The following is a 26,794-nucleotide window of genomic DNA, read 5'->3' as shown; positions in this document are numbered from 1 at the left end:
GCTGCAGGTAGAGTCTCGATCTTACAGGTCCTCAGTAGTGTTCTTTCTATACATTCCATTGTTTGTAGGAGGAGCCAGTACAAACTGAGTACTGCTCAACAAATGACCTTGAGAAAGAACAATCAAGGGGTGTTTTTGGTCTGAGAAAACAGAAATTGAGCTTGAGTTTGAAAAAATTGCAAATAACATGAATTCCTACTATTTGTCAGACCATAAATATCTTAAGAGTTTCCAAATCCCAACAAGTATATGTAAAACAGATGTTTGTAACCAAAATATCTCAGGATGAATACCATGGCCCTGCAGTGCAGCCAGGCAGCACTCCTGATTTTAGCAACCCGCAAAGTAGATATGAGGACCACGGTTGCACTAGGAAGAGCACGGTAATGATACTTTTTGGTGGGTTTGAAGGGGGGCGGTTATTCTGAGGATATTTTAAGTAATGGACCACAGAATAGCTAATAGAACTCTATTCTAGAAGAAAAAATTTCTGCTATTCATGTTTTTTAGTTTATTTTCTTTGATGGATATTTCACAGTAATTTCTGGCTTTTACATTAGCATTGTATATTCTGAGCACATTATTTAACTTATCTGTATATTCTTGAGTATAAAATAGGACTTCTAATACCCTTTAAATTCTCAGAAAAATGACTACTGTTAGAGTTTTTGCTGTTTTCCAGAATATCTATATCATTTTGTCTTTATCCACAAGGGATGCTGGTACTAGTTAACATATATCCTCTAGTATCACATTCCTCTTTCCCTGACAGTTTCATTCTGAAGTTTTAAGAAAAGAACAAAGAAGAATTAACACAAACACTGGGGCACCCGCGTGGCTCAGTCATTGGGTGTCTGCCTTCTGCTCACGTCATGATCACAGGCTCCTGGGATCCAGCCCCACATCAGGCTCCCTGCTGAGCAAGGAGCCTGCTTCTCCCTCTCCCACTCCCCCTGCTTGTGTTCCCTTGCTCACTGTGTCTCTCTCTGCCAAATAAATAAATAAAATCTTAAATACACAAAATTTACTTTCTGTCGCTCTATGTAGCTTTTGTTCCATCTCTGAGAATCTCTTTCTGTCCCCTGCTAATGTGATACTACCACTTCCTTTTTTTCTAAATGGCAGTCACTTCTCAAGAGGTGACCGTTACTCAGTAACAGAATTTGTGGGAATGGAGATCAAACACTTTGAGCAAGGATTAATAGACACATACTGTGGATTAATACATGTATACATGATGCTGTAGTGAGAGAGAATGAGCAATGGTATTATGATACGTGCTGGATAGATTGGCTTTCCCTTTGGACTTCAGGTTTTGAGTTTCCACACCTTGGTCCTAGAGACGGGACTTCAGGTTTTGAGTTTCCACACCTTGGTCCTAGAGACGGATCACATATTTGCCATAGCATGAGTTCTGCTTGCTCTTTTATGCTGTAGCACCTCCCTATGAGGTAAACTTCAAGATTTTCCAGGAAGCTTATTAATTGAACATTTGAGACAGTCCTAGGTTTGAATTTCAGCTGTGCTACATACTACCATTTTGACTGTTGGTGAGTTACTCAATATTTCTGAGCTTCCTTTTTCTTCACCTATAAATATTACCAACCTCATAAGATTTTTAGAATAAGATGAAATTTTGTCTATGACCTAATACTAGATCTCTTGCACTGCCCTGTGAGATGCAAATGAAAAGTAATTCTTGTGGGTTAGATATTTATAGCGAACACTAGGAATTCTTAAAATAATTTGGTGGGATCCTAAATCTCCATCTTTTTAAAAGTCTTAAAGTAATTCTGATACCAGTCTTTCATGGACCACACCTTAAAAAACCCTTCCCTGCGGGGTTATCTGAATGTGCATTGTATCTTCTGAAGGCCAAATTTTGGGTTGTCCCTTGATCAAGGGACACCTTTGTAGATCACTACATGGATTTAGTAAATTGTATTGTACATGGTGTCTCACTGAAGTTGCAGTTTAGGTGACAGAGGCAGGCAAATATTTCAATAGAGAATAGGGTGTGGTATGTATTCTGATAGAATCATGCACTTTGGTAACAGAAAGGAACAGCAGGGGTGGAGATGGGAATAGCTTATTTTAGAATAAGTGATTCCGGAATCGGAATCTAATCTTAAAGGGCGAGTGGGGATTAGACCACTACATCAAGAATGACTGCTGTATTTCTAGCTTAGTGATTGGTTAGCAGAGAATATGTTTGAAGGGTAGGAGAAGATAACAGTGTGTGGCCTTGCAGCAGCTGTGTTTAGAAGTCTGAAATTTAAGGCTGGTTGGTATATATTAACATAGGTATAGTTCCTGGAAGAAGTAGAAAAGAAAAGAACAAAAGGAGAGAGAGATGCTAACTTAGCATTCAGTAACAATCATCATGTGCTTCCTGTTTTCTTTGAATTTAACCTTTCTATGGTTCAGTGAGAATGATACGAGGTGTGATGATTTATAGTAAGAAATATATATTGGGTCTTGTCCCCCATTTCTGGCACAAATCTAAAACCCTTTAATTTCCTAAGTGCTGAGAGATGGGCAGTTGTCTTTTGTTATGTTAATGATTCCTTTGGCAATTCACCTAAGGGTGGGGACTGCTTCCCTGCCTAGCCAGTCACATGATTAGAGGGTTAGAACTGTCATTCCTACTACCCTCTGACATCCGGGAAGAACGGAAGGGCTGGAAATTGAGTTCAGCCACCAGTTGCCAATGATTTGATCATCAAACCTATGTAATGAAGCCTCCATTAAAAACAAGAAAGACAAGATTCAGTGAGGCTTCCAGGTTGGTGGACATGTGGAGATTTGGGGAGAGGGGCAGGCTCACGGAGGAATTAGGAGTTCTCTGTCCTTTCCACATACCTTGTCCTGTGCATCTCTTCCCTCTGGCTCTTCCCTAGTTCTGCATCCTTTTATAATAAACCAGTAATCTGGGAAGTAAATTTTGCTCGGAGTTTTATGAACTACTCTAGCGAGTTCTTCAAACCCCAAGAAGGAGGGGATTGTGGGAACCGAGATTTACAGCCGGTTGGTTGGAAGTGTAGGTAACAACCTGGGATTTCGACTGATGTCTGGGGGTTGGGGGGAGGCAGTCCCTTAAGACTGAACTCTTAACCTCTGGGAACCCACCCATGCTACGTCAGGGTAGACAGTATCAGAATTGAGCTGAATGGTAGGACATCCTGCTTGTGTCCGGAGAATTGCTTATTGGTGGGGGAAACTCACCCATCTCTCTCTATCTCTCCAGGAACCAAAAACAACAGGTAACATGAAAGTTAAACCCTTAGAAACTGCTTCTCATGAGAATTTGCCTTTATCTAGTTTTACTGTTTCCAGCTGCAAAAAATATTGATACTGTAAAATCCTCTTATGGGACATTTTGATTAGGAAGACAGAATATGCGAGGGAACACTGTATGTGAAAGAATACTTTTTTTTTTAAGCAAACATTTTTTTATTGTCAAAATGAGAAAAGAAAAATGTATGAAGAACAAAGGATATATAGTGCAGACTTCTTTTTCTAAAGATTTTATTTATTTATTTGACTGAGAGAGATCACAAGTAGGCAGAGAGGCAGGCAGACAGGGAAAGCAGGCTCCCTGCTGAGCAGAGAGCCCTATGTAGGGCTCGATCCCAAGATGTTGAGACCATGACCTGAGCCAAAGGTAGAGGCTTACCCCACTGAACCACCCAGGCAGCCCCAGATGCAGACTTTTAAAGCTATTTTATAATAACAAAATGAATAAATTGTAAGCTTGTTAAAATAGAGGTTGGGCCACCTGGGTGGTCATTCAGTAAAGTGTCAGACTTCGGCTCAGGTTATGATCACAGGGTCCCCAGATCAAGGCCTACCTCTGCCTCCTTGCTCAGCAGGGAGTCTGCTTCTTCCTCTGTCCCTCTCCCACTTGTTCTTGAACACAGGTGCTCTCAAATAAAATCTTTTAAAAAAAGAGAATAGGGACTATTTCTGTATTTCCTTGATACTTGTTAAGGGTGCTTAAAATACTAAATAATTTATGTAATTAGTAAATATCAGTAATAGTATCAATCTGCATTGTTACTGGAGTTGGTGAGAAATTTTGGAAATATTGTCAGGTATGCAGAAATAATTCATTTTCTTTATTCTTTCTGCTGTCATTTCCTAAAAGGATTACAAATGATTACTTCTGTTTAAAGTTATGTCACCTACTTTTCAGTTATAAAATTTCTTGGTTTTGCATGAAAGTATGTGTGGGTATATTTTTTTTTCTTGTGTAAAGAAAATAAGGAAACTGTTGATTTGTTGCTACAAACTAATTAGTTGGTTTTTGTTGTCACAAACTAATTTAGCTTGCTGCTTATCCCTAGTATCACTTAAGATTATCACATATCATTGTTAGGTGAGAATACCTAAATATTGCATGCATTAAAATATTGTTATGAGGGATTACTTAAATGTAAGGTTATATTGGAATACAAAAACGTCACGTTTTAAAAGTTAATTTTGTCAGATGCTTGAGTGGCTCAGTCGGGTAAATCATCTCAAATTTTTTTTTTTTTCTTTTTAAGATTTTATTTATTTTATTTAACAGACAGAGATCACAAGTAGGCAGAGAGGCAGGCAGAGTCCGGGGGGGAAGCAGGCTCCCTGCTGAGCAGAGAGCCCGACGCAGGGCTCGATCCCAGGACCCTGGGATCATGACCCAAGCTGAAGGCAGAGGCTTTAGCCCACTGAGCCACCCAGGCACCCCAATCATCTCATTCTTGATCTCAGTTCAGGTCTTGATCTTAGGGTCATGAGTTAAAGCCCCATGTTGGGCTTCATGCCCAACTTTAAATATACTTTCAAGTTTTACTTTAAAAAAATAAAAGTTTATTGTGTCTAGTGTTATCATTTATGTACCTATGTGTATTTTATAGTGTTATGACTGATTAGGTAATTCTGAATTACTCTTATTCCCTTTAACATTTCCTTTTATTTTTTCCACCATTACTGTTTCTCCTAATGCCTAGTTTTTCCTTTTTTAGTAATCTGTTCCAAAGTACTGACTTTATAGTTTGTCTAGCAATTTTCCAATAGATTTATTTGTTATTAAATGATCACTGACTTTATCTTGGGTTAAAGCATTTAAATTTTTTTACTAGGAAAAAAATCTCCTTTTAGGGAGATCCACACAAAATAAGTTTGATTTCAAAAGATAGTAACGTACTTGAGTTCAGATTTAAAATATATATCTATAGGTTAGAGCAAAGTATGTAAGGACTGAGCTCTAACTGAAATATTTTTTATTTTCTCAAATGCTAAAATTTTGCTGAGTTGGTTATAGCTTGCAAAATAAATCAGGCATCTCTTAAAGACTAAGAAATTTTCCCAAGACATGCTCTGTTAACAAATATGGATGGTATCTAATTTAATATTTTTATAATTAATTTATGTCTAGATGTCACTGAAACTACAGTAGGAATTTTTTCCTTTCCCCCAACATTAGTGATACAGATATCAGTTAAAGGCCTCGTTATTAAACTTCTTTCCCCAGTGCCCAGCACTTCGTAAATTTAACCTTCTCTTTGGACGCTCTATATATTTTAGAAATTCTTTCAATAATGTGTTTTCTTTGTAGAAGATATTTGATGTAATATCACTGTCTTTGAAATCAGCTATTCTCTTCGAGAACTAAAAAACTTTATGTACTACCTTTACTTTTACTTATGTACTACTTTTTACTTTTTGTAAAACTGTTAGTATTTTATGTACTAAAATATTACGTACTTATGAATCTTCCCCTCTTTAAAAAAAATCACTAACTGAAATAAAACACATATTACAAAATTATTATGAAATAAACATTATGTTTATTAGTTTGAAATAGATTTTGAAATTAACTAGTAAGACATACCCATGAAAGTTTAAATTTTTAACTTTTAAAAGTAAAGCATTAAAAAGGATTGTTTACTAAGCAATAACTTCATGGGAGAAATTTGAGAAAGAAAGCATAAGTCATACATACCATGTCATCCCCTTTCTGTTCTCCACAGTCCAGATTTTTGCATTGATTACCTGATGAGTATATAATTTTAGTCAGGATCTAAGACAGAAATTTAGTCAGGTCTAAAGCAGATTCTGCTGGTTTTGGATCTTTAAATGCTTTTGTTACCTATAATCATTCTTATTTTGAAAAATCACACTTAACGGTAAAATCTTTCCTTTCTACAGAGAGAAATAGCTCGAAAACTTGCAAATCCTAAGCAGCCAACAAATCCTTTTCTAGAGATGGTCAAATTTCTGTTGGAAAGAATTGCACCTGTGCACATTGATTCAGAAGCCATAAGGTAAGCTAGGAAATATATTCACTCAAAAATAGAACATAATCTGAAACCACAGTGTTACAAGTTTAAATTCTGGGTCCCTAAGAAAACCTAAAAAGTCCCCCTGTATGCCTTTTTAATGGCAGAAGGATGTATTATTGAAGTTGAAAGAAGGGCCTGCTTGTTTTCTGGTCATTGGCTTACTTCAGTACTTTTTTATTTTGTAAGGGTTCTTATCTTTAGCCTGTATGTGCTCATTAAAGAAAACCTAGAACATCAAGAATGGAGAAAGAAGAAAATTTTGAATCTGAAGGCTATCAGTCTGTCTTTGAGTTTTCTTTACCATTTTGATGGCCACACAACATTCCTTTAGTATATATCACTGTTTACTTGAAATATGTAAAAACAATAGTATTTTGAAAAGAGCACAAGTTCCCCTTAGACTAATCTGGTTTTATAACCGGTGTCTACTGCATACCAGTTTTGTGGCTTTGGAAGAAGCCCAGTAATTTATCTGAGTTTTCATTTTATTTTTAACTCCAATATGTTTGTCATAGCTCCCTGTTGGATGATTATGAGAATCAGAGACAACATGTAACACTAAGCAGCCTGGCTTAATAGATAAGCCATACGTCTTCGTTTTCATGTTGTGTTATTACAAAGCACTTAACTGGTTTTCTCTCTCTCTGGTTTTTTTTTTTTTTTTTTTTTTTTTTTTTTGAATGTGTTTTTGTGTGTGTGTGTGTGTGTGTGTGTGTTTTTAATTTATTTTCAACGTAACAGTATTCATTGTTTTTGCACCACACCCAGTGCTCCATGCAATCTGTGCCCTCTCCAATACCCACCACCTGGTTCCCCCAACCTCCTCCCCTGGTTCTCTTTTTAAACAGCCTTGGATTAGAGGAGCTGGTTCTAGCTATTAGTTATTTCATGATAACTTTTGTTGTATTGAAATGCCAGTTGTTTTGACTTTCTAGGGCTGCCATAGCAAAATACCACAAACTGGGTGACTTAAACAGCAGAAATTAATTTTCTCACAGTTTGGAGGCTAGAAGTCCAAGATAGAGGTGTCTGCAAGTTTGATTTCTTCTGAAGCCTTGACTTGCAGATGGCCTCTTTCTTGCGGTCTCCTCACAAGGTCTCACATTGTCTGTGTTCTAATCTTTTCTTCCTATAAGGACTATAGTCATTGGATAGTGCTCCCCACATTTCACTTCATTTTTTTATTATATCTTTTAAGGTCCTTGTTTCAAGTATAATCACATCAGGTACTGGAGGTTAGACTTCAACAGTACACAATTCAGCTAATGACAGTGATATTTGTCTCTTTTCTCTTTAACTGATAATTCCTTTTTACTTAATTTTCTTACTTGTGAATAAAACTAAGGATTTTAGAGAATAAGTGGTTTGTTCACAGCTGGGTAATGACAAAACCATAGATTTGTTTGTTTATTTTTCCACAGGATGGAAGTAATTTTTCATTTTTTTTATTTGGGTCTACTTCAGAACACAATTTTACATTAGTTTCAGCTCTACGACATAGTGATTGAACATATCTCAATGGCTCACCACAGATGTAGCTCCCATGTATCACCATACAATGATATTGTATGTACATGAACTATATTCCTTATGCTGTACTTTTTATTCCCATGACTTATTCCATAACTGTATCTCCCACTCCTCTTCACTCATTTTGCCCATCCCTCCATCCGTCTTCCCTCTGACAACCATCAGTTCTCTGTATTTATAGGTCTGATTCTGTTTTTTGCTTGTTTATTTTTTTTCTTAGATTCTGCATATTCGTAAATTATCTGGTTTATGTCTTTCTCAGTGTGACTTACTTCACTTAGCATAATACCCTCTAGGTCCATCCCTGTTGTTGCAAATGACAAGACCTTGTCTCTTTTTATGGCTGCATAACATTGCACTGTGTGTGTGTGTGTGTGTGTGTGTGTGTGTGTGTGTATCCATTAATCTGTCAGTGGACATTTAGGTTGTTTCTATATCTTAGCTATTATAATAATTCTGCAGTAAACAAAAGGGTGCATATATCTTTTCAAATTAGTGTTTTTATTTTCTTTGGGTGATTACCCAGTAGTGGAATTATTGGATCATATGGTATTTCTATTTTTTAATTTTTTGAGGAAACTCCATACTGTTTTCTACAGTGGCCATACCATTTACATTCCCACCAGATTTATTATTTTGATGTCAGTGTCCTTTGTTCTATGCCGTTTAATTCTAATGGGGTAAATCAAGGATGTAATACATGTAAGTAGTACTTTTGCCTTTGTGTATTGACTATGAAAGAGACATATAAGGACATTAGCTGTTTGTTTCCATCAAGCTTCATAGGGTTTCATTACTTTTGTAAATTATAAGCTAGTGGTTAATTTCCAGTCTTAAAAGACCAAAAACTCAGTTTTTTCAGTAATGTCATAGGTGTTTAGGCTCAGAGAAATCAACTTAGGGTTTCTGAGAGACTAATTTTATGCAAAATTCCAATTTATTAATTTTAATGAGAAATATATATGTCATATGATATTCTTTCTGTGTAATCAAATCTTCATGGACTATTAAATTACGAATAGATGGTTTACTTATTCACATAACATGTATTTGATGGAGCAGTTTGTGAAATACATTAACTGGAGAAGGATAGTTAGATAACCCAAATTGTTTAGGATGGATTCGTTGTTAGAGAAGGCTCTGAAATAGATCAGTAGGTTTTATGGAGGGTAGCCAGGTAAAGATTGCAGGGGAAAAGCAGCCCACGCCACTAGCCCTGTGTCCCTGGGTAGATTATTAAAGCTGCTCTGAGCTTTAATTTTCTTACCTTTAAAAGAAGAAGAATATATTACAGTAACAACTGGAATTGTTGAGAGGCTTAAAATGACATAGATATATAAAATACTTAGCACCATGCCTCACACACCGTAATTACTAAATGAACAGTAGTAGCTATTCTAGGAAGAAAAATTAGACAAAACAAAGGCAGAAGGAATCAAGAAGTAGTTAGAAAATTGCATGTACTTTTAACCGTAAGGAAGGACTTTGGAAGAAAGGAATGAGGATAGTAGAAAATCATCCTAAATATAACCAATTTTTCTTTAGTATATTTTCTCCAGATTTGTGTTTATACAAATACACATATGCATGGTCCAGTTAGTTATTTGTCTTTGGATAATGGTTGAGAGTGAAGTAGTGATTGCAGTAATGGTTGAAACCTCAGGGAGAGGGTAAATTTTAAAAAGAAAAAGGTGAGGACTGAATCCTAAGGAAAATTAAGAGGGTGGCAGAAGATAAGGAATTCATCAAATTCTTAGAAATTTTTAACATTGTGGTATGATGACAGGTGGTAACTAGACTTACTGTGGTGACCATTTCATAACATTTATAAATTCCAAATCATTATGCTTTCTGAGACTCATATAATATTGTATGGCAGTTCTTCAATTAAAAAAATTTTTTTAAGGAGGCATGGTCAAAAGTGGAAGAAAAATTGGGAAAGAGTGATAACAAAAAAGACAGACTAAAAGGTGGAGGGGTCAGATGCTACCCAGAAATAGATACTAAAAAGCATCCATTGGATATAGGAAAGGGAGAAACATCACAATGGCCGGAATAGTTTCTTTGAGGAAGCAAGGGCAAGCCCAGATGACTCAACTATTGAGAAGAGCTTAGGATAGTCCTTCTTAACATCCACATCATGATACACAGAGAAAATGATAATATTTGAGCAGAGGAGACTGCCCAAGCTCAGAGGTAACTGGCCTGACTCAACAGGATCCCAGTAGGTTCCACTTAGCAACCTTTAGGTATGAGAAAATCAAAGGCGAAAAACACCTTGTCACACCTTGAAACTCTGCTTTAGGAGATAAATAAGGATGTGGGACAGCCACTGTGGACAGTTCAGCTATAAAAAGTAAAGGAGAAAAATGAGATGATGGGGGGACGCCTGGGTGGCTCAGTTGGTTGAGCAGCTGCCTTCGGCTCGGGTCATGATCCCAGCGTCATGGGATCGAGTCCCACATCGGGCTCCTTGCTCCGCAGGGAACCTGCTTCTCCCTCTGACTCTGTCTGCCACTCTGTCTGTCTGTGCTCGCTCGCGCTCACTCTCTCTCTGACAAATAAATAAATAAAATCTTAAAAAAAAAAAAATGAGATGATGGGAAGGGAGTGAACTTGAAGGGTCTTTTGTTGTTTAATGAAGGGATTTTGAATATTGAAATACCTTTCAGGCATACTAATAGAAAAGAAGAGAGGTTGAAATTAGAGGAAGTGAGAAGGTAGGTAGGGGTATAGAAAACTGGTTTTCACTCAGGGCCTCAATTCTTCTCTATTAGGTTAAAGGTAAAGTAGGTAGTCTGCTCAGTGGAAGGATTTAGACTTGAGGTAAAATGGTGAAAATTTGTATCCATTGTTATACAGCATAGAAGAGAAAGAGACACATAGATTTCCCAAGCAGTTTTGAACATGTACTCGAATTGGTAATAATCTTTTGCTGCATGATACCCCTGTGAAGTATATGGAGTATGTATTATTTCTCTAATTTAGAAATGAAAGTACTTTAATAAGAGGAAAGACTATAGTCCTGGTTTCAATACTTATAGCCCAACTCATAATGGTGATCAGCCCACATTATAATGAAAAAAGATTATGCCTGTCTTGTTTTGCGCTGTATTTTCAGGACAGATCCTAAGACTTGGCACGTAATAGGTAGTCAATAAAACTTACTAAGTAAGTGCATGGCTGACCTCTTACAAATAATCAGATACATTTATAAAATTTTAAAACACATTTATGCTATTAAATACATGTATCATTTTACAGCATTTCTGCCTAACAAAGTTTAATTCAAAAATATTTTTCTCAAATTAAAAATAACTTTTTAAAACAAAATAATGTCAGAGCTAATAAAACTTTTAAAACAAAGTATGGGGTGAACAAGATCTCTTAAATGGGACATAAAAAGCATAAGCAGTGAACGAAAATTAAATACTTTCTCCTTTTTGCAAGACATCATTATGAGAAAGAAAAGCAAAGCTACAGACTGGAAGAAAAGACTTGCAAAGTATATATCTGATAAAAGATTATATCCAGAATATAGAAAGTATTCTTACTACTCAGTAAGACAAACAATACAATTTAAAAATGGACAGAAGGTTTGAACAGACTTCACCAAGTAAGATACACAAATAGGAAATAAGTACAGGAAAAGACAGTGAACATTATTCCTCATTAGAGAAATATAAATCTGGATTACAATGAGAAATAACACTGTACAATCATTTGAATGGCTAAAATTAAAGATAACTGTCCATACCAAGGGTTGATGATACAGGAGACAGTTTGTTTTAACATTAAATAGACATATAATGTTACCATGAGACTCAGGAATCCCAATACTAGATATTGTCTACAAGAAAAAAAAAAAGCATAAATTGCCATAAGTACATATACTTAATTGCATATAGCAGCTTTATTTTTATCTTTAAACTAGGAATACCTAATGTCCATCTATTGGTAATTAGATAATCATACTGTGATATATCCATACGATATAATACTTTCCAGCAGTAGAAAGGAATAAACTACTGATTCTACTCAACAACATGAAGGAATATCAAAAGAATTACGTCACATAAAAAATGTCAGACACAAAATAAATGAAATTTTAGAAGTGGTAAAATTATAGTGACAGAAACTAGATCAGTGATTGCCAGTGTGGAAAAAGGAGATTGATTGACCACATAAGGGGACATAAGGCAATTTTTTTGTGCAGAGGTGGGAATATTTTTATACGTGTGTGCATACACACAATGAAACACCGCTTTACACCCACTAGTATGGCTGTAATCAAAGAGGAGTTGAAAAAGATGCAGAAAAAATTGTTACCCTCATATATTGCCCGTGGGAATGTAAAACGACAGAGCGGCTTTGGAAAACAGTTTGGCAGCTCATCAAAAAGATAAAACAGAAAGTTACTATAGCTACCAGCAGTTCCACTCATGTATATATGACCAAGAGAAATGAAAATATATGTCCATACCTGTATATGAATGTTTATAGCAACATTATTCATAATAGCCAAAAAAAGTGGAAACAACCTAAATGTCTGTCAGTTGATGAATGGGTAAATTGTCTTATATTCATATACTGGAAAAGTATTCAGGATTAAAGTGAATGAAATACTGATGCATACTACAGCATGAAAAAACCTTAAGAACAGTTCGCTAAGTGAAAGGAGTCACAGAAGACCATATATTATATTTTATTTATATGAAATATTCAGAATCGGCAAATGTATAGCAGCGGAAGGTAGATTAGTAGATGCCTAGGGCTAGAGGAGGTACAAGTGCATAGCGGTGACTCCTGTTGGAAAAGAGTTTGGGGGGGGGGATGGGAAGAACTCTAAAATTAGATTGTGGTAGTGGTTATACGACCCTATGACTATACACTAAAAACCACTGAATTACACATTTTTTTTATTTTTTTAAGATTTTATTTATCTATTTGACAGAAATCACAAGTAGGCAGAGAGGCAGGCAAAGAGAGAGAGGAGAAAGCAGGCTCCCTGCAGAGCAGAGAGCCCAATGCGGGGCTCGATCCCAGGACCCTGGAATCACGACCCGAGCCAAAGGCAGAGGCTTTAACCCACTGAGCCACCCAGGCGCCCCTGAATTACACATTTTAAATAGGTGAATAATATGATAAATTATATTTCAGGCTAATGTTTACACACCTCCCTAATTTTTTTTCTTAAAAAAGTTTTTTATTAATTGAAGATATTTAAGGTTTTTAAATTATTCTTGTGATGTAAAAAGGAAACAAAAGTACCAAAAGAGGTTTAAATTGTATAAATGATGCATCTGTGCTTCTTATATATTTTGTACTTAAAATTTTTTAAATAATTTAAAATATGCATGTTTTTCCAAAGGAAAAATTTTAACCTAAAACTTTGATCATTAGCTTCCATTTGTTAAATATTTGCTATGTACTAGGCTATTTGCTGTAATATTTAATGTCCTTCAAAATAAGGTAGTATTATCTTCAGTTTGAGGACACAGTCTCAAAACTAAAAATCACATCTCCTTTTACTTAAAATAGTACCATGTTGCTACAAGCCTGATTTTTATTGACCAAGTAATATTGCTTTGTGGTGGTTAGGTATGTTTGAAAAACTAATTCGATAATGTTGGACAGTTAAGTGGTTTTTTAAATTTTTATTTAGATTCTAGTTAGTTAACATACATGCAGTACTGGTTTCAGGAGTAGAATTTAGTGACTCCTGGCTTACATACAACATCAGGTGCTCATCACAGGTGGCCACCTTATCCCGATCATCCTGCCCATCTTCCACCCACCTTCCTCATCAACCCTGAGTGTGTTCTTTATTGTTAAAAGTCTCTTACGGTTTGTCTCTCTCTCTCTTTTTCTTTTTTTTTTTTCTTTTCCTTCACATATGTTCATTTGTTTTGTTTGTTAAGTTCTACGTATAAATGAAATCATATGGTATTTGTCTTTCTGATTTATTTCACTTAGCATAATACACCCTAGTTCCATCAACATCATTACAAATGGCAAGATTTCATTCTTTTGATGGCTGAGTAATACTCTGTGTTATATATGTACCACCTCTTTATCCGTTCTCCCGTGGATGGACATAGGGGCTCTCTTCACAGTTGGGCTGTTGTTGATAATGCTGCTTATGAACATCAAGGTGCAGGTGCCCCTTAGAGTCTGTATTTTTCTAACTAAATGGTTTTTAATTGATGGGCCTATTTATGAATATAACATGATGCTTTTGATGAACTTCTTTGCTATGAGTTTCTAGGAATGTAATTACTGATTTGGTAACTTAATTATCGGATTAATTTAAACATCTTTGTCAACATTTTGCTTTGAGTGAATTGTCATTTGCTCATTTAGCAACAGCCATCTATTGTTTTTCCCAAGATTGTAAATGATACCTTTATATATAGAAATCAATATTAATTTAAATTATATTTCCAGTATGTGTCCTTTAATTTCGGTTGTGTTGGTTTGCAGTAGAGTTACACATGGAGTTTGGAAGGTGGTATGAGGAGAGAAACTAAAAAAATAAGCTCAGCTGTCAAAAAGGGAGCAAAGTTTAAAAAGTTACAAAATAACTTTTACCTCCAGGAGCATGTTTGTATCTGATGTTTAGATTCCTTGTGTATTCTGCCACAAAGCAATTAGGATACAGTTACTAATCTAGTAAGGTTACTAATTTAGATTTTTCTCATTTTAATAGTGCACTGGTAAAACTGATGAATAAATCAATAGAGGGGACAGCAGATGATGAAGAGGAGGGTGTAAGTCCAGATACAGCTATTCGTTCAGGACTTGAGCTTCTTAAGGTACTTTTGAGATAATTTTGTCTCCATGCCTTTCCAGTTTTAACTTGAACTCCCTTAAGGATATACAAAAAAGAGAAAGGATATGCAAGGGTTGAGCTTTATTTCATTGGAAACTATTTGAAAGATTAAACATTTGTGGTAGAAATCATAGTTTATAAAAACAGTGTATTTATTTTACATTATAATGTAATTGTTTTACTATATAAAATAATAATTTGGGGGGGTTACGGTTTTATTCATCATTTGCATACCTGTATTTATTAACATGTGCTTGTAACAGTATGTTCTAAAGAATCCAGTCTTACCTTTCATCTGGACTAGTAGGAATATGTTCGCAGGAATTACATGATAGCATCTGTCTGATCAGGGAATTTTTAAACAATTTCTAATCATATTTATATTCTTATGCCAAAGAATTCAGAGAATAGAGCAATTAATAAGAGCCAGGTCAAACAAGACTTTATGGACAAGGTATGACTTAAGCTAGGGGAAACACAGAACAAAGAAACACAAGAAAATAATTCTTGGCATACTTTAGGAACTGTTGGGAGTCTAGTTATGCAGAGAAAAGGATTGCTTTGAGGAGTAACAGGAAACAAGGTTGGTTTTAGATTGTGGTTTTAGATCTGCTGATGGAGCAGAAAGGTATTATCAGGGTTTATTATTCTGTCTTTTAATATTATAACAGAACTTGACAGAGCTTTCATCAGATGGAGTAAAGAGAGGAAATTGAAGGCAAAGAAACATTTAGATCACTACAATATATAAGCTAAGTGAGAAAAGACAAATCAGCGCCGTGAACATGAGATAGAAAAGAGAGTGATGGGATTGTATTGGAATGGTCTTAAACATATTTTCATGGAAAGAATTTATATGCTTAGCAAGAAAAATTCTAATTATGTTTTTAATGATGAGGTACATTTTTAAAATAATTTTAAGAATGAAATCTTTAAGATAAACATTTTTAATAGGTTGCTTCAGTTTTTCGAATTTGATTCTCCCATTTTTTTTTCTAAGTAAAACTTATGAGGTTTTATATTATCAATTTATTAACATGTCAACATATTATCTAGGTATTGTCAACAAGGACCTAACCAAATGAGACCATCTCTTTACTTTATAACTGAGTAAATAAGTGCTTATTGAATAAGTTAATGAAGATTATATACTCCATCCCCTGCACCCCACTTTTCCACTTTTAGCCTTTATTCCTGATATTATGCTAACTAAATTGTTTCTACTTCATGGAAAGTAAACTTTGCCGATACGTTATGTCTAACTTGCTGTACATTCCTTTGGGATAGACTGGAACTTATGTAGAAATAAATAAGGCAATAATTACTTATGTTTGTAATCATGATGAAAGTTCACAATTATGGCTTGCTTATAGTTCCAAGCAGTGAGCTTTTTGTAATGGATTCCACCTAAAATATCCCTTATAGAGAATCTTTTTGCCAGCGAAGTAAAGCTTTGTGTTAACATTTTGTTCACATCACATAAAACAGAAGCCACGTTTTCTGCATTCCCAGTATCAGAATAGACTGAGGGGAAGAAGAAAATAGGGCAAGGGCTATAAATCAGCTCTCTTAAGGAATCTAATGCATTAGATTTCTGCTAATGTCTCATTAAATGCAACAAATTTTAAAGGAAGCTATGAAATAAAATCTTTATTCTATATAGCTAGCATATGCAGCCCAGTATTTTGAATTGTATTTATAGTAGAAAATAATTACCTTCTTTTAATGGATTAAAACCATTGTCTATACTTCTAAAGTTGTATCTGTTCCTCCAGGTTCTGTCTTTCACACATCCTACCTCGTTCCACTCTGCAGAGACATATGAGTCCCTGTTACAGTGCCTCAGAATGGAAGATGACAAGGTAGCAGAAGCTGCTATACAAATTTTTAGAAATACAGGCCACAAAATAGAAACAGACCTACCCCAGATACGATCGTGAGTATATTTTTTCTCATGATAAACACAGAGGGCTTGTTTTATTTTGTTTTGTTTTTTAACACAAGTTTTTTTAAGTGTGGGAGCCATGCAGCTTTCCCTTTCATGGAGGAAGATAGGAGAGGGGAAAGTGAACTTTACTTAGAAGCTACTTGTCTGGGGGCCACTAGGTGACTCAGTTGGTAGAACATCTAACTCTTAAACTCAGGGTCATGACTTGAAGTCCCCCACATTGGGCTTGGAGCCTCCTTAAAAAACAAAACAAAACAAAAAACTACTTCTCGGTATCCTTTGTTTTATCTTTTCTCTGCCTCATGTTACTCCTCTACCATTAAAAGACCAAACTGAAGGGACGCCTGGGTGGCTCAGTTGGTTAAGCAGCTGCCTTCGGCTCAGGTCATGATCCCAGCATCCTGGGATCGAGTCCCACATCGGGCTCCTTGCTCGTCAGGGAGCCTGCTTCTCCCTCTGCCTCTGCCTGCCATTCTGTCTGCCTGTGCTCGCTCTCTCTCTCTCTCTGATAAATAAATAAAATCTTTAAAAAAAAAAAGACCAAACTGAAGAAGAAATAAGGCAGAACAAACTGAAACTTTGTTTATAACAAGATTATTTTTAAATATTAATATTCAGGAGTTTTCACAGAATTTCACGTTTCTGGTTAATATATCTTCCTTATCTGTATATGTTCATTTTTTTCCCCTCTAGCTGGTTTAAATTCAAAAGCTGCTACCTTCATGTCTCAACAGAGAATGGGATAATCAAGTAGTGTGCTTAATAGCATATCTTATTACCTGCTTGGTTATTGGCAGCGGTCTTTTATAGTTTTGATCTCTCCCTCAAGCTTACCTTTCCCCTTTCATCATAAGAATGAAATACATTTTGATATTTTGGCTTTGGCATCTTAAAGAGGTTGCCTTAGGATCAAACTTGTGCTCAGAGTTTATATTTAGACAAAAGATGTGGGAGATGTCTTTTGGAGGAAAAACACTTTGCTGATAGCTGTTGAATCACATGTTCAGGGTATATGCAAATAGTTGCGGATATATCCAAATCAAACCAGTTTTTCCTTACAGGATAATAATAGGATAAGAGGACTCCTGACTCCTAGTTTTTATTAAATTTGTGAGCTATTAGTTTCATTTGAGAAATAAATCAATATTTTGTACATCCTCTTCATTCTCAGAACTGTACTGGCTAATAATAAAGAATTATCACAGTCAATCTCTGTTCTCAAGGAGTTTATAGTCTAGGGAGAATAATCTTTATATTTGTACATTGAGGAAAAAAATTTCACAGTAGGATAAAGTTTTTGGTGAGTTTTTAACAAGTTTGGGAAGCCTTTTTTAAGGTAAAGGATTTATTCGTAAAGAAATTCTATCCCAAATGAAGCAGTGGCAAAATGGGGATAGATAGAATAGTTAATTTGGGACACAAGGAATAAAACCTCTTAATTTTTTTTTTTTTAAAGATGTTATTTATTTATTTGACAGAGCACAAGTAGGCAGAGCGGCAGGCAGAGGGAGAGGAAGAAGCAGGCTCCCCACTGAGCAGAGAGCCCAACTAGGGGCTCCATCCCTGAGCCGAAAGCAGATGCTTAACCACTGAGCCACCCAGGCACCCCAAAACCTCTTATCCATAAGACTAGTGAAGGAAGGGGAGAATCATTGAAAAGCAGAGAAGCACAACAATGCAGGCCTTAACAATAACCTTGATGGCATCATTAGATTATAGCACACTAGGATAACAAGGAAAAGGTTTAAAGTTGATATATGTGTTCTCATTTCATTAGACTAAGAAGAATAAATAATACATTTAACAATAATTTGATCAGTGCTCTGTCTCCTTTTGTTACTTGTTTTATAAAAATTGTTACTGGTAAATAAGGTTGTGAGAGAAAAACAGTACTCAGTTCAGGAGGCTACTTGGGCATAGAAATCCCTAATTTATCATTCTAAACCTGCAGACAAAGAAATGTGGCATACTCAGAAATGTCAAATCCTACTTACACTGACTAGTGTATGTTCCAGTTTTTTGGCTGAGGTGAATGACCTGGGATCTGGGGTATCACTCTTAATGTCTACCCTTCTGTTTTCATGAGAAGACCTTTTTGTCACCATGGTATTTGACACCACTGACTTATAATCTATAAAATAGGACCACTGCAGCAAATGAATGACAAGTATCTTTCCTTAAAATTTTCTTGCCTTAGGTAGATTTTCTTATGATTAAGAAGAAATACTTGTTTGTTCATTGTATAAAGGTGAAACTTCAGGAAATATAAAAGAGAAAGAGTCACTGTCAACAATTTGGCATCTTTTATGAGTATGTTATCTACTTGATGTGTATACCTGTTCTTTTATAGGTTGATATGCACATGCTGTTTTCTTCGTACAGTGTTTCCCATATCATCAACTTTTAATGCTTAAGACTGTAATGTAAGACAACAAAGTACATATTGTCTTAAGGCAAGATTGTTTACTTTTGGTCTTCAGTGTCAAAATGGAGGTTAAGTGCATGGATCTTAACAGAAGTACACATCTTCACATCCCAACCTCAACAAATCCTAGCTCCATCAACTTAAGAAACTTAAATAAACAGTATTTTTGTACTTTAGTTTTCATATCTGTTTAATAGTCCTCCTTGCGTGACTATGAGGATTAATAGGCTTAATTCATGTAAAAACATTCAGAATGGTGCTTTACACAATTTCTCAATAATCGTTAGATGCTTTTATTACTCCTCTACCAATATGTATATATATATGTGTATCCTTGCATACTTTGTTTCACTGGCATCATTTCAACTTTTTAACAAAACTTGGCCTTTTGCTACTTTTTTCCCATGACGACATTAAAATAACTGAAGGGGCTTGTGAAAGGGGAATGGGAAATACAAAAGTATGGCATGGAGCAAATTTTAGATTATAAATTAAGGGTGGCTCGTTTATTTCTCCATATTCATGAGGTAGCTTTAAAACAAAAATTGTCCAAACAAAAAACAAAAATTGTTTCCTTTAAGTACCTTTTTCTTGAGACATTTTGTTTCTTGGATTATAATTGAGGACAGATAAGGAGCTTTAAATCTTTCTATAGATGAGCTAATTTTTTTCTTTTTAAGATTTTAATTATTTTATTTGACAGATAGAGATCACAAGTAGGCAGAGAGGCAAAGCAGAGAGAGAGGGAGGAGGAAGCAGGCTCCCTGCTGAGCAGAGAGCCCGATGCGGGGCTCAATGCGGGGCTAGAAGTGGGGCTTGATCCCAGGACCCTGGGATCATGACCTGAGCCAAAGGCACAGGCTTTCACCCACTGAGCCACCCAGGCGCCCCCTATAGATGAGCTAATTTTTAAGGGAGTCTTCCTGGGGCACCTGGCTAGCTCATTTGGTGGAGGATGCAAACTCTCAGTCCTCAGAGTTGTGAGTTCGAGCCCCATGTTGGGTGTAGAAATTATGTAAATAAACTTAAAAAGAAGAAGAAGAAATTTCTCTACCAACATACATCGAAACAGCTATGGGGAAGGAATTAGAGGAGACAACCAAAAAAACTACTTGTGGTATATGGCCTTTTTTTTTTTTTTTTTAACTATGATTTTTTTTTTTTACAGGACCTTAATTCCCATTTTACATCAGAAAGCAAAGAGAGGTACTCCACACCAAGCAAAACAGGCTGTTCACTGTATACATGCCATATTCACAAATAAGGAAGTCCAGCTTGCACAGATTTTTGAGGTATATATAATACATAGGATGTGTTTATGTTGATTGTTATTTTTATGCTGTGTGGTTTGATGAAGATAGAAGGTAGTTTTTTTGGAGGAGGGGCTGTTTAGTCTTATAAATTCTATGGGAGTATGGGCTGTCTTTTGTGAGCACTGTATTCACAGCCTTTAGATCACAGTATATGTTCAAACACTACATACAGAAGAATATTCTGTGTGTTTGTGTTAGAACATTTTACTTAGTTTTAGCTTTATTGGCTCAGTGGTATATATCCTCAGAAAGTAACTTTGAACTACCCAGTTTTTAAAGTACCTGATAACCCTACCTGAAAATTAGTCCTGTTTGCCTTTTCTTATGTATGATCTTTGGCCTGATTCCACTACTGGAAAGGTACTCCTGTTATTTTAAGAAGTGAACATTTATTTAATGTTCCATGGTCTTTAAAATGTCCAAGTCCACCAACATACCAAGGCTGTTATTATAGATGGCTTGAAAATAATGCTGATTTGATGATGCAGAAATGTTCTTGCTTTTACTTCTGCCTTTTATGTGTACTTTATTTTTTTTCTTTCTTTTTTTTCCGGATTCTTTCTTACCAAATTTCAGTAGTTGAAATAAGAATTGAGTGTCTGATATGGTTGAAGGTACTTTTGATCATATCATTAGAACAGCTTTATTTGGGCACAACAAATTCAGGAGGGTCAGGAACATTTACTGTTTCCATAGAATGTCTGGATATTTATAAAACAAACTGGTAATTTTGACTCTTTCATTTTTATAGCCACTCAGTAGGAGTCTGAACGCTGATGTACCAGAACAACTTATAACTCCATTAGTTTCATTGGGCCACATTTCTATGTTAGCTCCAGATCAGTTTGCTTCCCCAATGAAATCTGTAGTAGCAAATTTTATTGTGAAAGATCTGCTAATGAACGACAGGGTAAGTTTCTAATTTAATTAAATTTAAAATAATGATACTAAAACTGTTTACATCTTTATCACAAAAACATTTCTGCGTCTCTATTTAATTTTCTTTTCCTCTTAAATTATTGTGTTTTCCCTCCTTATTTACTTAAATTTCCAAATGACATCCTGACTTCATGTAGCTATTACCAGAACTTAACATTTAAGAAAGAAAAAATGAGAACATAAGATGGATGAATCATGAAGTAAAAAATATAAGTCAAATGCTATTATCCTAACATTTGAAGGACGATTTACTGGAGTGCTAGAATTTTATCAGATGTTGTTAAAAATATGAGTGGATTTGTATTTAACTAGTGTTTTGAAATATAATTACATTGCATTTTTGGCACTAGATACATATTCTGTTTTAGTTATTGAAGTGTGTGGGTGGGTGGTACATGCACATGTGTGTGCCCACATGCTAATTTATTAACTCTGGGCTCGAGTCTGGGAATATATAGCTTGAAAAGGCACCCCAGGTGATTACTGAAACACACCTCTGATTAAGAATCACTACTTGAGAAAAAAAATCACTACTTTACCAAGTAGATCTAAAATTAAAAAGTTGTTGAGTGAAGACAAATCAGTTTTATCTGCTAGATCATTGCGGATGACTTTCAGTGCAGTGCTGATTTATCCCAGCTTACCTGTTCCTTCCACATGACCCAGTAGTCTTGGAGCCTTCGATATCCAAACTTAAAAAGGACATTTGCCAATACATTCCATCCTCTTTCCCTTCCCCCATTTGGATGTAATAGACAAGAATGGAAGAGCATGGCCCGTGTCATTTCCCACTCAACACATTCAGGCTGTACTTTGCTCTATTGATAGATATGAATGGCAATAAATGTGAAATTTAAGACACCTCTTAAGATGACTAGATTGTAGTTTACAATGGCTCTTTTTTGTTGTTGTTTGTGTGGTAAAATATACATATTATAAACATTGGCATTTTTGCCATTTTTAAGGTTATATCACTTATATACACCAACATTCTTGTTTTGTTGTTGGGTGGGTGTTTTTGTTTGGTTTGGTTTTTTAAAAAATAAGAAAGTTTTATACCCTGTATGCCTCCTCTGTACATAGGAAATACCCAAGAAAGCCAAACAACTCTCAAATGACCCAAAGTACCACCTAAAATATGTACCCATATTGTGTAACTGTCACCACTATTTTCAGAATATTTTAATCTCAGAGAGAAATTCTGCATTCATTATAACCCCCATTATAACAGAAATTCTGCATCAATAACCCCCATTGCCTCCTTCTCATAGCCTCTGATAACACCTCTGTTGTACTTTCTTCTGACTTTGTATTTGCCTCTTTTAGATACCTCTTACCATATAAAATTTATCCTTTTATGCCTGGCATATTTTACTTAGCATAATGACTTCAGGGTTCATTTGTGTTATGTATTAGAAGTTCATTCATTTTATGCCAGAATAATACTGTTGTATGTGTAGCCTACATTTTGTTTATTCATCAGTTAATGGACATTTGGGTCTTTTTGCACCTTTTAACTTTTGTGAATAATCATTTGTGTCCCTGTTTTCAAATCTTTTAGACAAATCCTAGGAGAGGAATTGCTGGGTCACGTGATCATTCTTTGTTGTACTTTTTGAGGGATCACCACACTGTTTTCCATAGTGGCTGTACCATTTTGCATTCCCACCATCAGAGCACAAGTCTTCCAGTTTTTGTCACATCTTTGCCAGTGCTTCCTCTTTTCTGTGTTTTTGATAATGGCCATTCTAGTGGATGTGAAATAGTATCTTGTGGTTTTGGTTTGTGTTTCCCTAATGACTAACATCATAAGGGATTTTTTTTTCATGTGCTTTTGGCCGTGTTTGTATCTTCTTGGACAAAGTCCCTTGCACACTTTTAAATGGATTATTATTGCTGAGTTGTAAGAATTCTTTATATATTCTGAGTATTAAACTCTTGTCAGATACTTGCCAAATCAAATATGAAGATTTTGCCCTGTATCTTCTTTTAAGTGTTTTAATAGTTTTAGCTCTTAAATTAAGGTCTTTGATCTATTTTGAGTTAATTTTTGTATGTGATTTAAGTTAAGTTCATCTTCTTTTTTCTTTTCTTTCTTTCTTTCTTTCTTTCTTTCTTTTTTTTTTTTTTTTTAAATTTGTGGATATCTAGTTTTTCCAGCACCATTTGTTTTAAGTAATTGGGTGCCTTAGCAACCTTGTTAAAAATCAGTTGACCATATATGTGAGTTCACATATTTCTATTTCGTTCCATTGTTCTGTATGCCTGTGGGTGTCATTGCCACCCATTTTGTCTTGATTACTATAAATTTGTAATGAGTTTTGAAATCAAGAAGTTCAAGTCATCCAGCTTTGTTGTTCTTTTTCAAGCTCTGGTGACTCACTTAAAGGTTTCCTAGAGCACTGCATTGTTCAGCATGAAAAACATAAGGAAACTCTAAAATTCTTTCTAAGAGTTAAATATATTCAATTATCTATAGTCAACAGGTGAGAAGAATGGAAAATTATGGTCTCCAGATGAAGAGGTTTCCCCTGAAGTACTAGCAAAGGTAAATTTTTGTAGGCCTTGATAATTTTTGTGTTAAAATAATGAACATCCATAGATACTCTTTTTCTTTAACCTGGCAACTAATAGTATTTTTAAATGAGGTACTTTATTTTTAAATCAAAAGTTGTTTCTCTCAAAGAAATTGTAGTCCTCATTGAGTTATTTACATACAGATCTATGTCAGGATCTTCTGTAGAACTTCCCACCTGCTAAAATAATTTCATTGAGGCTGTTTCACAGAAATTGTTTGTAGGATGTTGATGCTCCAAAGCCTCTCAAGTGTAGCCTCACTTCCACTGTCTATAAAAATATGAATATTAACTTGGCAAAAACAGATGCTGTCATCGAATTCATAACTTTTGATAGATACAAAATGTACCTCAGTAAAACTGATTTTTAAAGTGGTAGTATTGGGATTGAAGACAAGACTTAATTTGCTACCATCTTCCTTGATTAAAATGTTTCACCTTGTGTAGCTTCCTAGTCGTGTTCCGTCAATTCTTTTTTCCAGGTTGTCAATAAATATAGTAAATAACACCTAGATCCTTTAGCTAGTTCTTTGACATGCACTGGTAGCCATCTTTTGAGTATAAACCTTCAGGTAATTATGACCACAAATAATTATGGAATCTCCTAATTTTTTTAATCAGGACAGACAGGTTCAGACTTAATGATTTTTTCAAAATAGTTTTTGCAGTATTATAAAAAATATAAAGATCTATCTAAATAGCTCATTTTAATGACTATAACAGGTATAGTTTAAGTAGTTATTTTTAAACAGTATATTTTCAAATAATTTGAAAATCTTAGGCAAGTGTGAAAAGCCTGGGTTCAGAAGCCAGACTTTGGGCATGTATCTATAATAGTAATGTGTCTCCATTGCCTTAGCTATTGGAAATAAAAACACCTCCCTTTAGGCTTGTTTGGAACATCAAATAAGTTAATACATGTACAGCTCTGGGGAGAGTGCCTATTACAGATTAAATAGAATAAATATTTTTACTGTTATTGTTATTATCCTACAGACTTATTTAATAAAATATGTCCACCAGCAATTAAGCAACCTCACTAATCTAATTGACATAAATTAATCTTCCCTTTAATTGGAATTTTAAGTTCCTTTCTTTTTTTAGCATGTTAATATTTTATAGGTACAGGCAATTAAACTTCTGGTAAGGTGGCTGTTGGGTATGAAAAACAACCAGTCTAAATCTGCCAATTCAACTCTTCGATTATTATCAGCGATGTTGGTTAGTGAGGGTGACCTGACAGAGCAAAAGAGGATCAGGTGAGATCTTTCCTCCTTTCCAATTTTTACAGCTCAAAATGTTGGTGGAACTTACATAGGGATTATTTACCTAATTAATATTGAATGTTGTAATTACACCATATGCTTCGGGATCAGATCTAATGTACTTCCATGGGGTTTTCATCTCAATGATGATGGAATGTTTCTTCTCTAAAAACCAAACTTTTTCCAGTAAATGTTTAGTCATAATCACTATATGTTACAGTTGGCTTCAACATACGGTTCACTTAAGCAAATACCTGTTGAAATACTACTCTTTGCAAAACACCATGAAAAGCATTGCAGCAAAAACAGAGAAGATTCAGTTCCTGTCTTTTACCTTGTAATATAGTGATTGAACGAGGGGGGTGACTTAGTACCATGAAAGGAATACATGCTTTAGGGGAGGAGCTCAAAGGAGGAAAAAGTCACAGCCCTCCTGGTGGTTTGCAGAAGATTAAAACAAGGTTCTGCAACTGAAAAAAAAAAAAATAATAATAATAATAATAATAAAGTTTCCATTTCTGCACCTTTTCAATGTTTTGTGAAATTGCCATTTCTTCTTCCTATTCATTTTAAGATGAAAATAAAAGCAAATTTTTCATGATCCTTGTTTGTTTCAAATTCTTGATTTACTAGGGTCCAGGAGTATCAACAGATAAAACTATAGAATTCTACTCAAGATGTGTTCCTACTTTAAAATGTGTTATTACAGGATAGATTTAATTCATTTATGCATTCATTTTTTATTGAGCACTGTCATCTTCGGCACTGCTATGGTTTTTTTAAAAGGTATAAAATCTCTCCTTCCAAGGAATTTGCATTCCAGTGGAGGAGATTAGGAAATGAGCAAATTACAGTAGAGATGCTGACTGCTTTGATAAACTGAAGGAAACCATGGAAAATTATCTTTGTCGTAGAATAAGTCAAGGGTAGCTGTGTAGGAACAGATGATTAGATTAGAACTGAGTTAGGGATAATAAAAAGTTCTAAATTGGGGGAAACTATGGCAAAGGCTTAATAATGAGCTTTTAATAAGACAAATAGGCAGGATCCCTGATAGAGATGAAGACTACAAATTACCAGTTTATCTTTTTAACAGTATTTAACATCACTAAATACAATAAATACAGTTTAAACTTAGCGATACTTGCCTGTCAAATTAGCAAAAATATTTTTTAAAGTAATCACTGTTTTTTGGGTTCAGGAAAATGGGTCTCCTCATTAGTTCTGTGAATGAATATAAATTGGCACAGTCTTGGCAGGACAGTTTGGCACTTTGTGTCTAGATCCTTATAAATGTTACCCTTTTGACTCTCTATTTTTACAGTCATGGTAAATTTTTAAAAATCATACAAAAACATATGTATAAACGTGTTTTTTCCAGCATTTTTTATTGTCACAGAAAATAAGGGCATAGTTAATTGTGGAACACACATGTCATAAAATACTAGGCAAATCTTAATTAGGTATTCTATATATCATGGTTTAGCTTGAGCTCTAGAATCAGAAACTTCTGCAACTCTACACTCCGTTTACTAAGTGTGTGAATTCTATAAATCACTTTTCTAAGCATCAATTTCTTCATCTTACAGAGTGAAAATTATATGAGATAAAGCTTGTGAAGTGTTCATACACTGCCTAGC

The 26,794-nt window shown here is 35.1% G+C and overlaps 1 protein-coding gene across 3 annotated transcripts in view; it reads left to right on the top strand.

Annotated features, from left to right (window-relative positions):
- Positions 1-26,794, top strand: part of PDS5A (PDS5 cohesin associated factor A) — a 141,801-nt gene that overhangs the window by 81,382 nt on the left and 33,625 nt on the right. For all 3 annotated transcript variants that reach the window (XM_032334124.1, XM_032334125.1, XM_032334126.1), the window contains exons 17-23: positions 6,193-6,308; positions 14,566-14,671; positions 16,464-16,624; positions 20,230-20,353; positions 21,126-21,284; positions 23,793-23,861; positions 25,012-25,148. In XM_032334124.1, the coding sequence (XP_032190015.1) occupies positions 6,193-6,308; positions 14,566-14,671; positions 16,464-16,624; positions 20,230-20,353; positions 21,126-21,284; positions 23,793-23,861; positions 25,012-25,148 (872 nt within the window). The remainder of the gene's footprint in view (positions 1-6,192; positions 6,309-14,565; positions 14,672-16,463; positions 16,625-20,229; positions 20,354-21,125; positions 21,285-23,792; positions 23,862-25,011; positions 25,149-26,794) is intronic.

The sequence above is a fragment of the Mustela erminea genome, chromosome 2 (assembly GCF_009829155.1).
Source record: "Mustela erminea isolate mMusErm1 chromosome 2, mMusErm1.Pri, whole genome shotgun sequence".
Classification (NCBI taxonomy): domain Eukaryota; kingdom Metazoa; phylum Chordata; class Mammalia; order Carnivora; family Mustelidae; genus Mustela; species Mustela erminea.
This window is presented reverse-complemented; position numbering and strand designations above follow the sequence as displayed.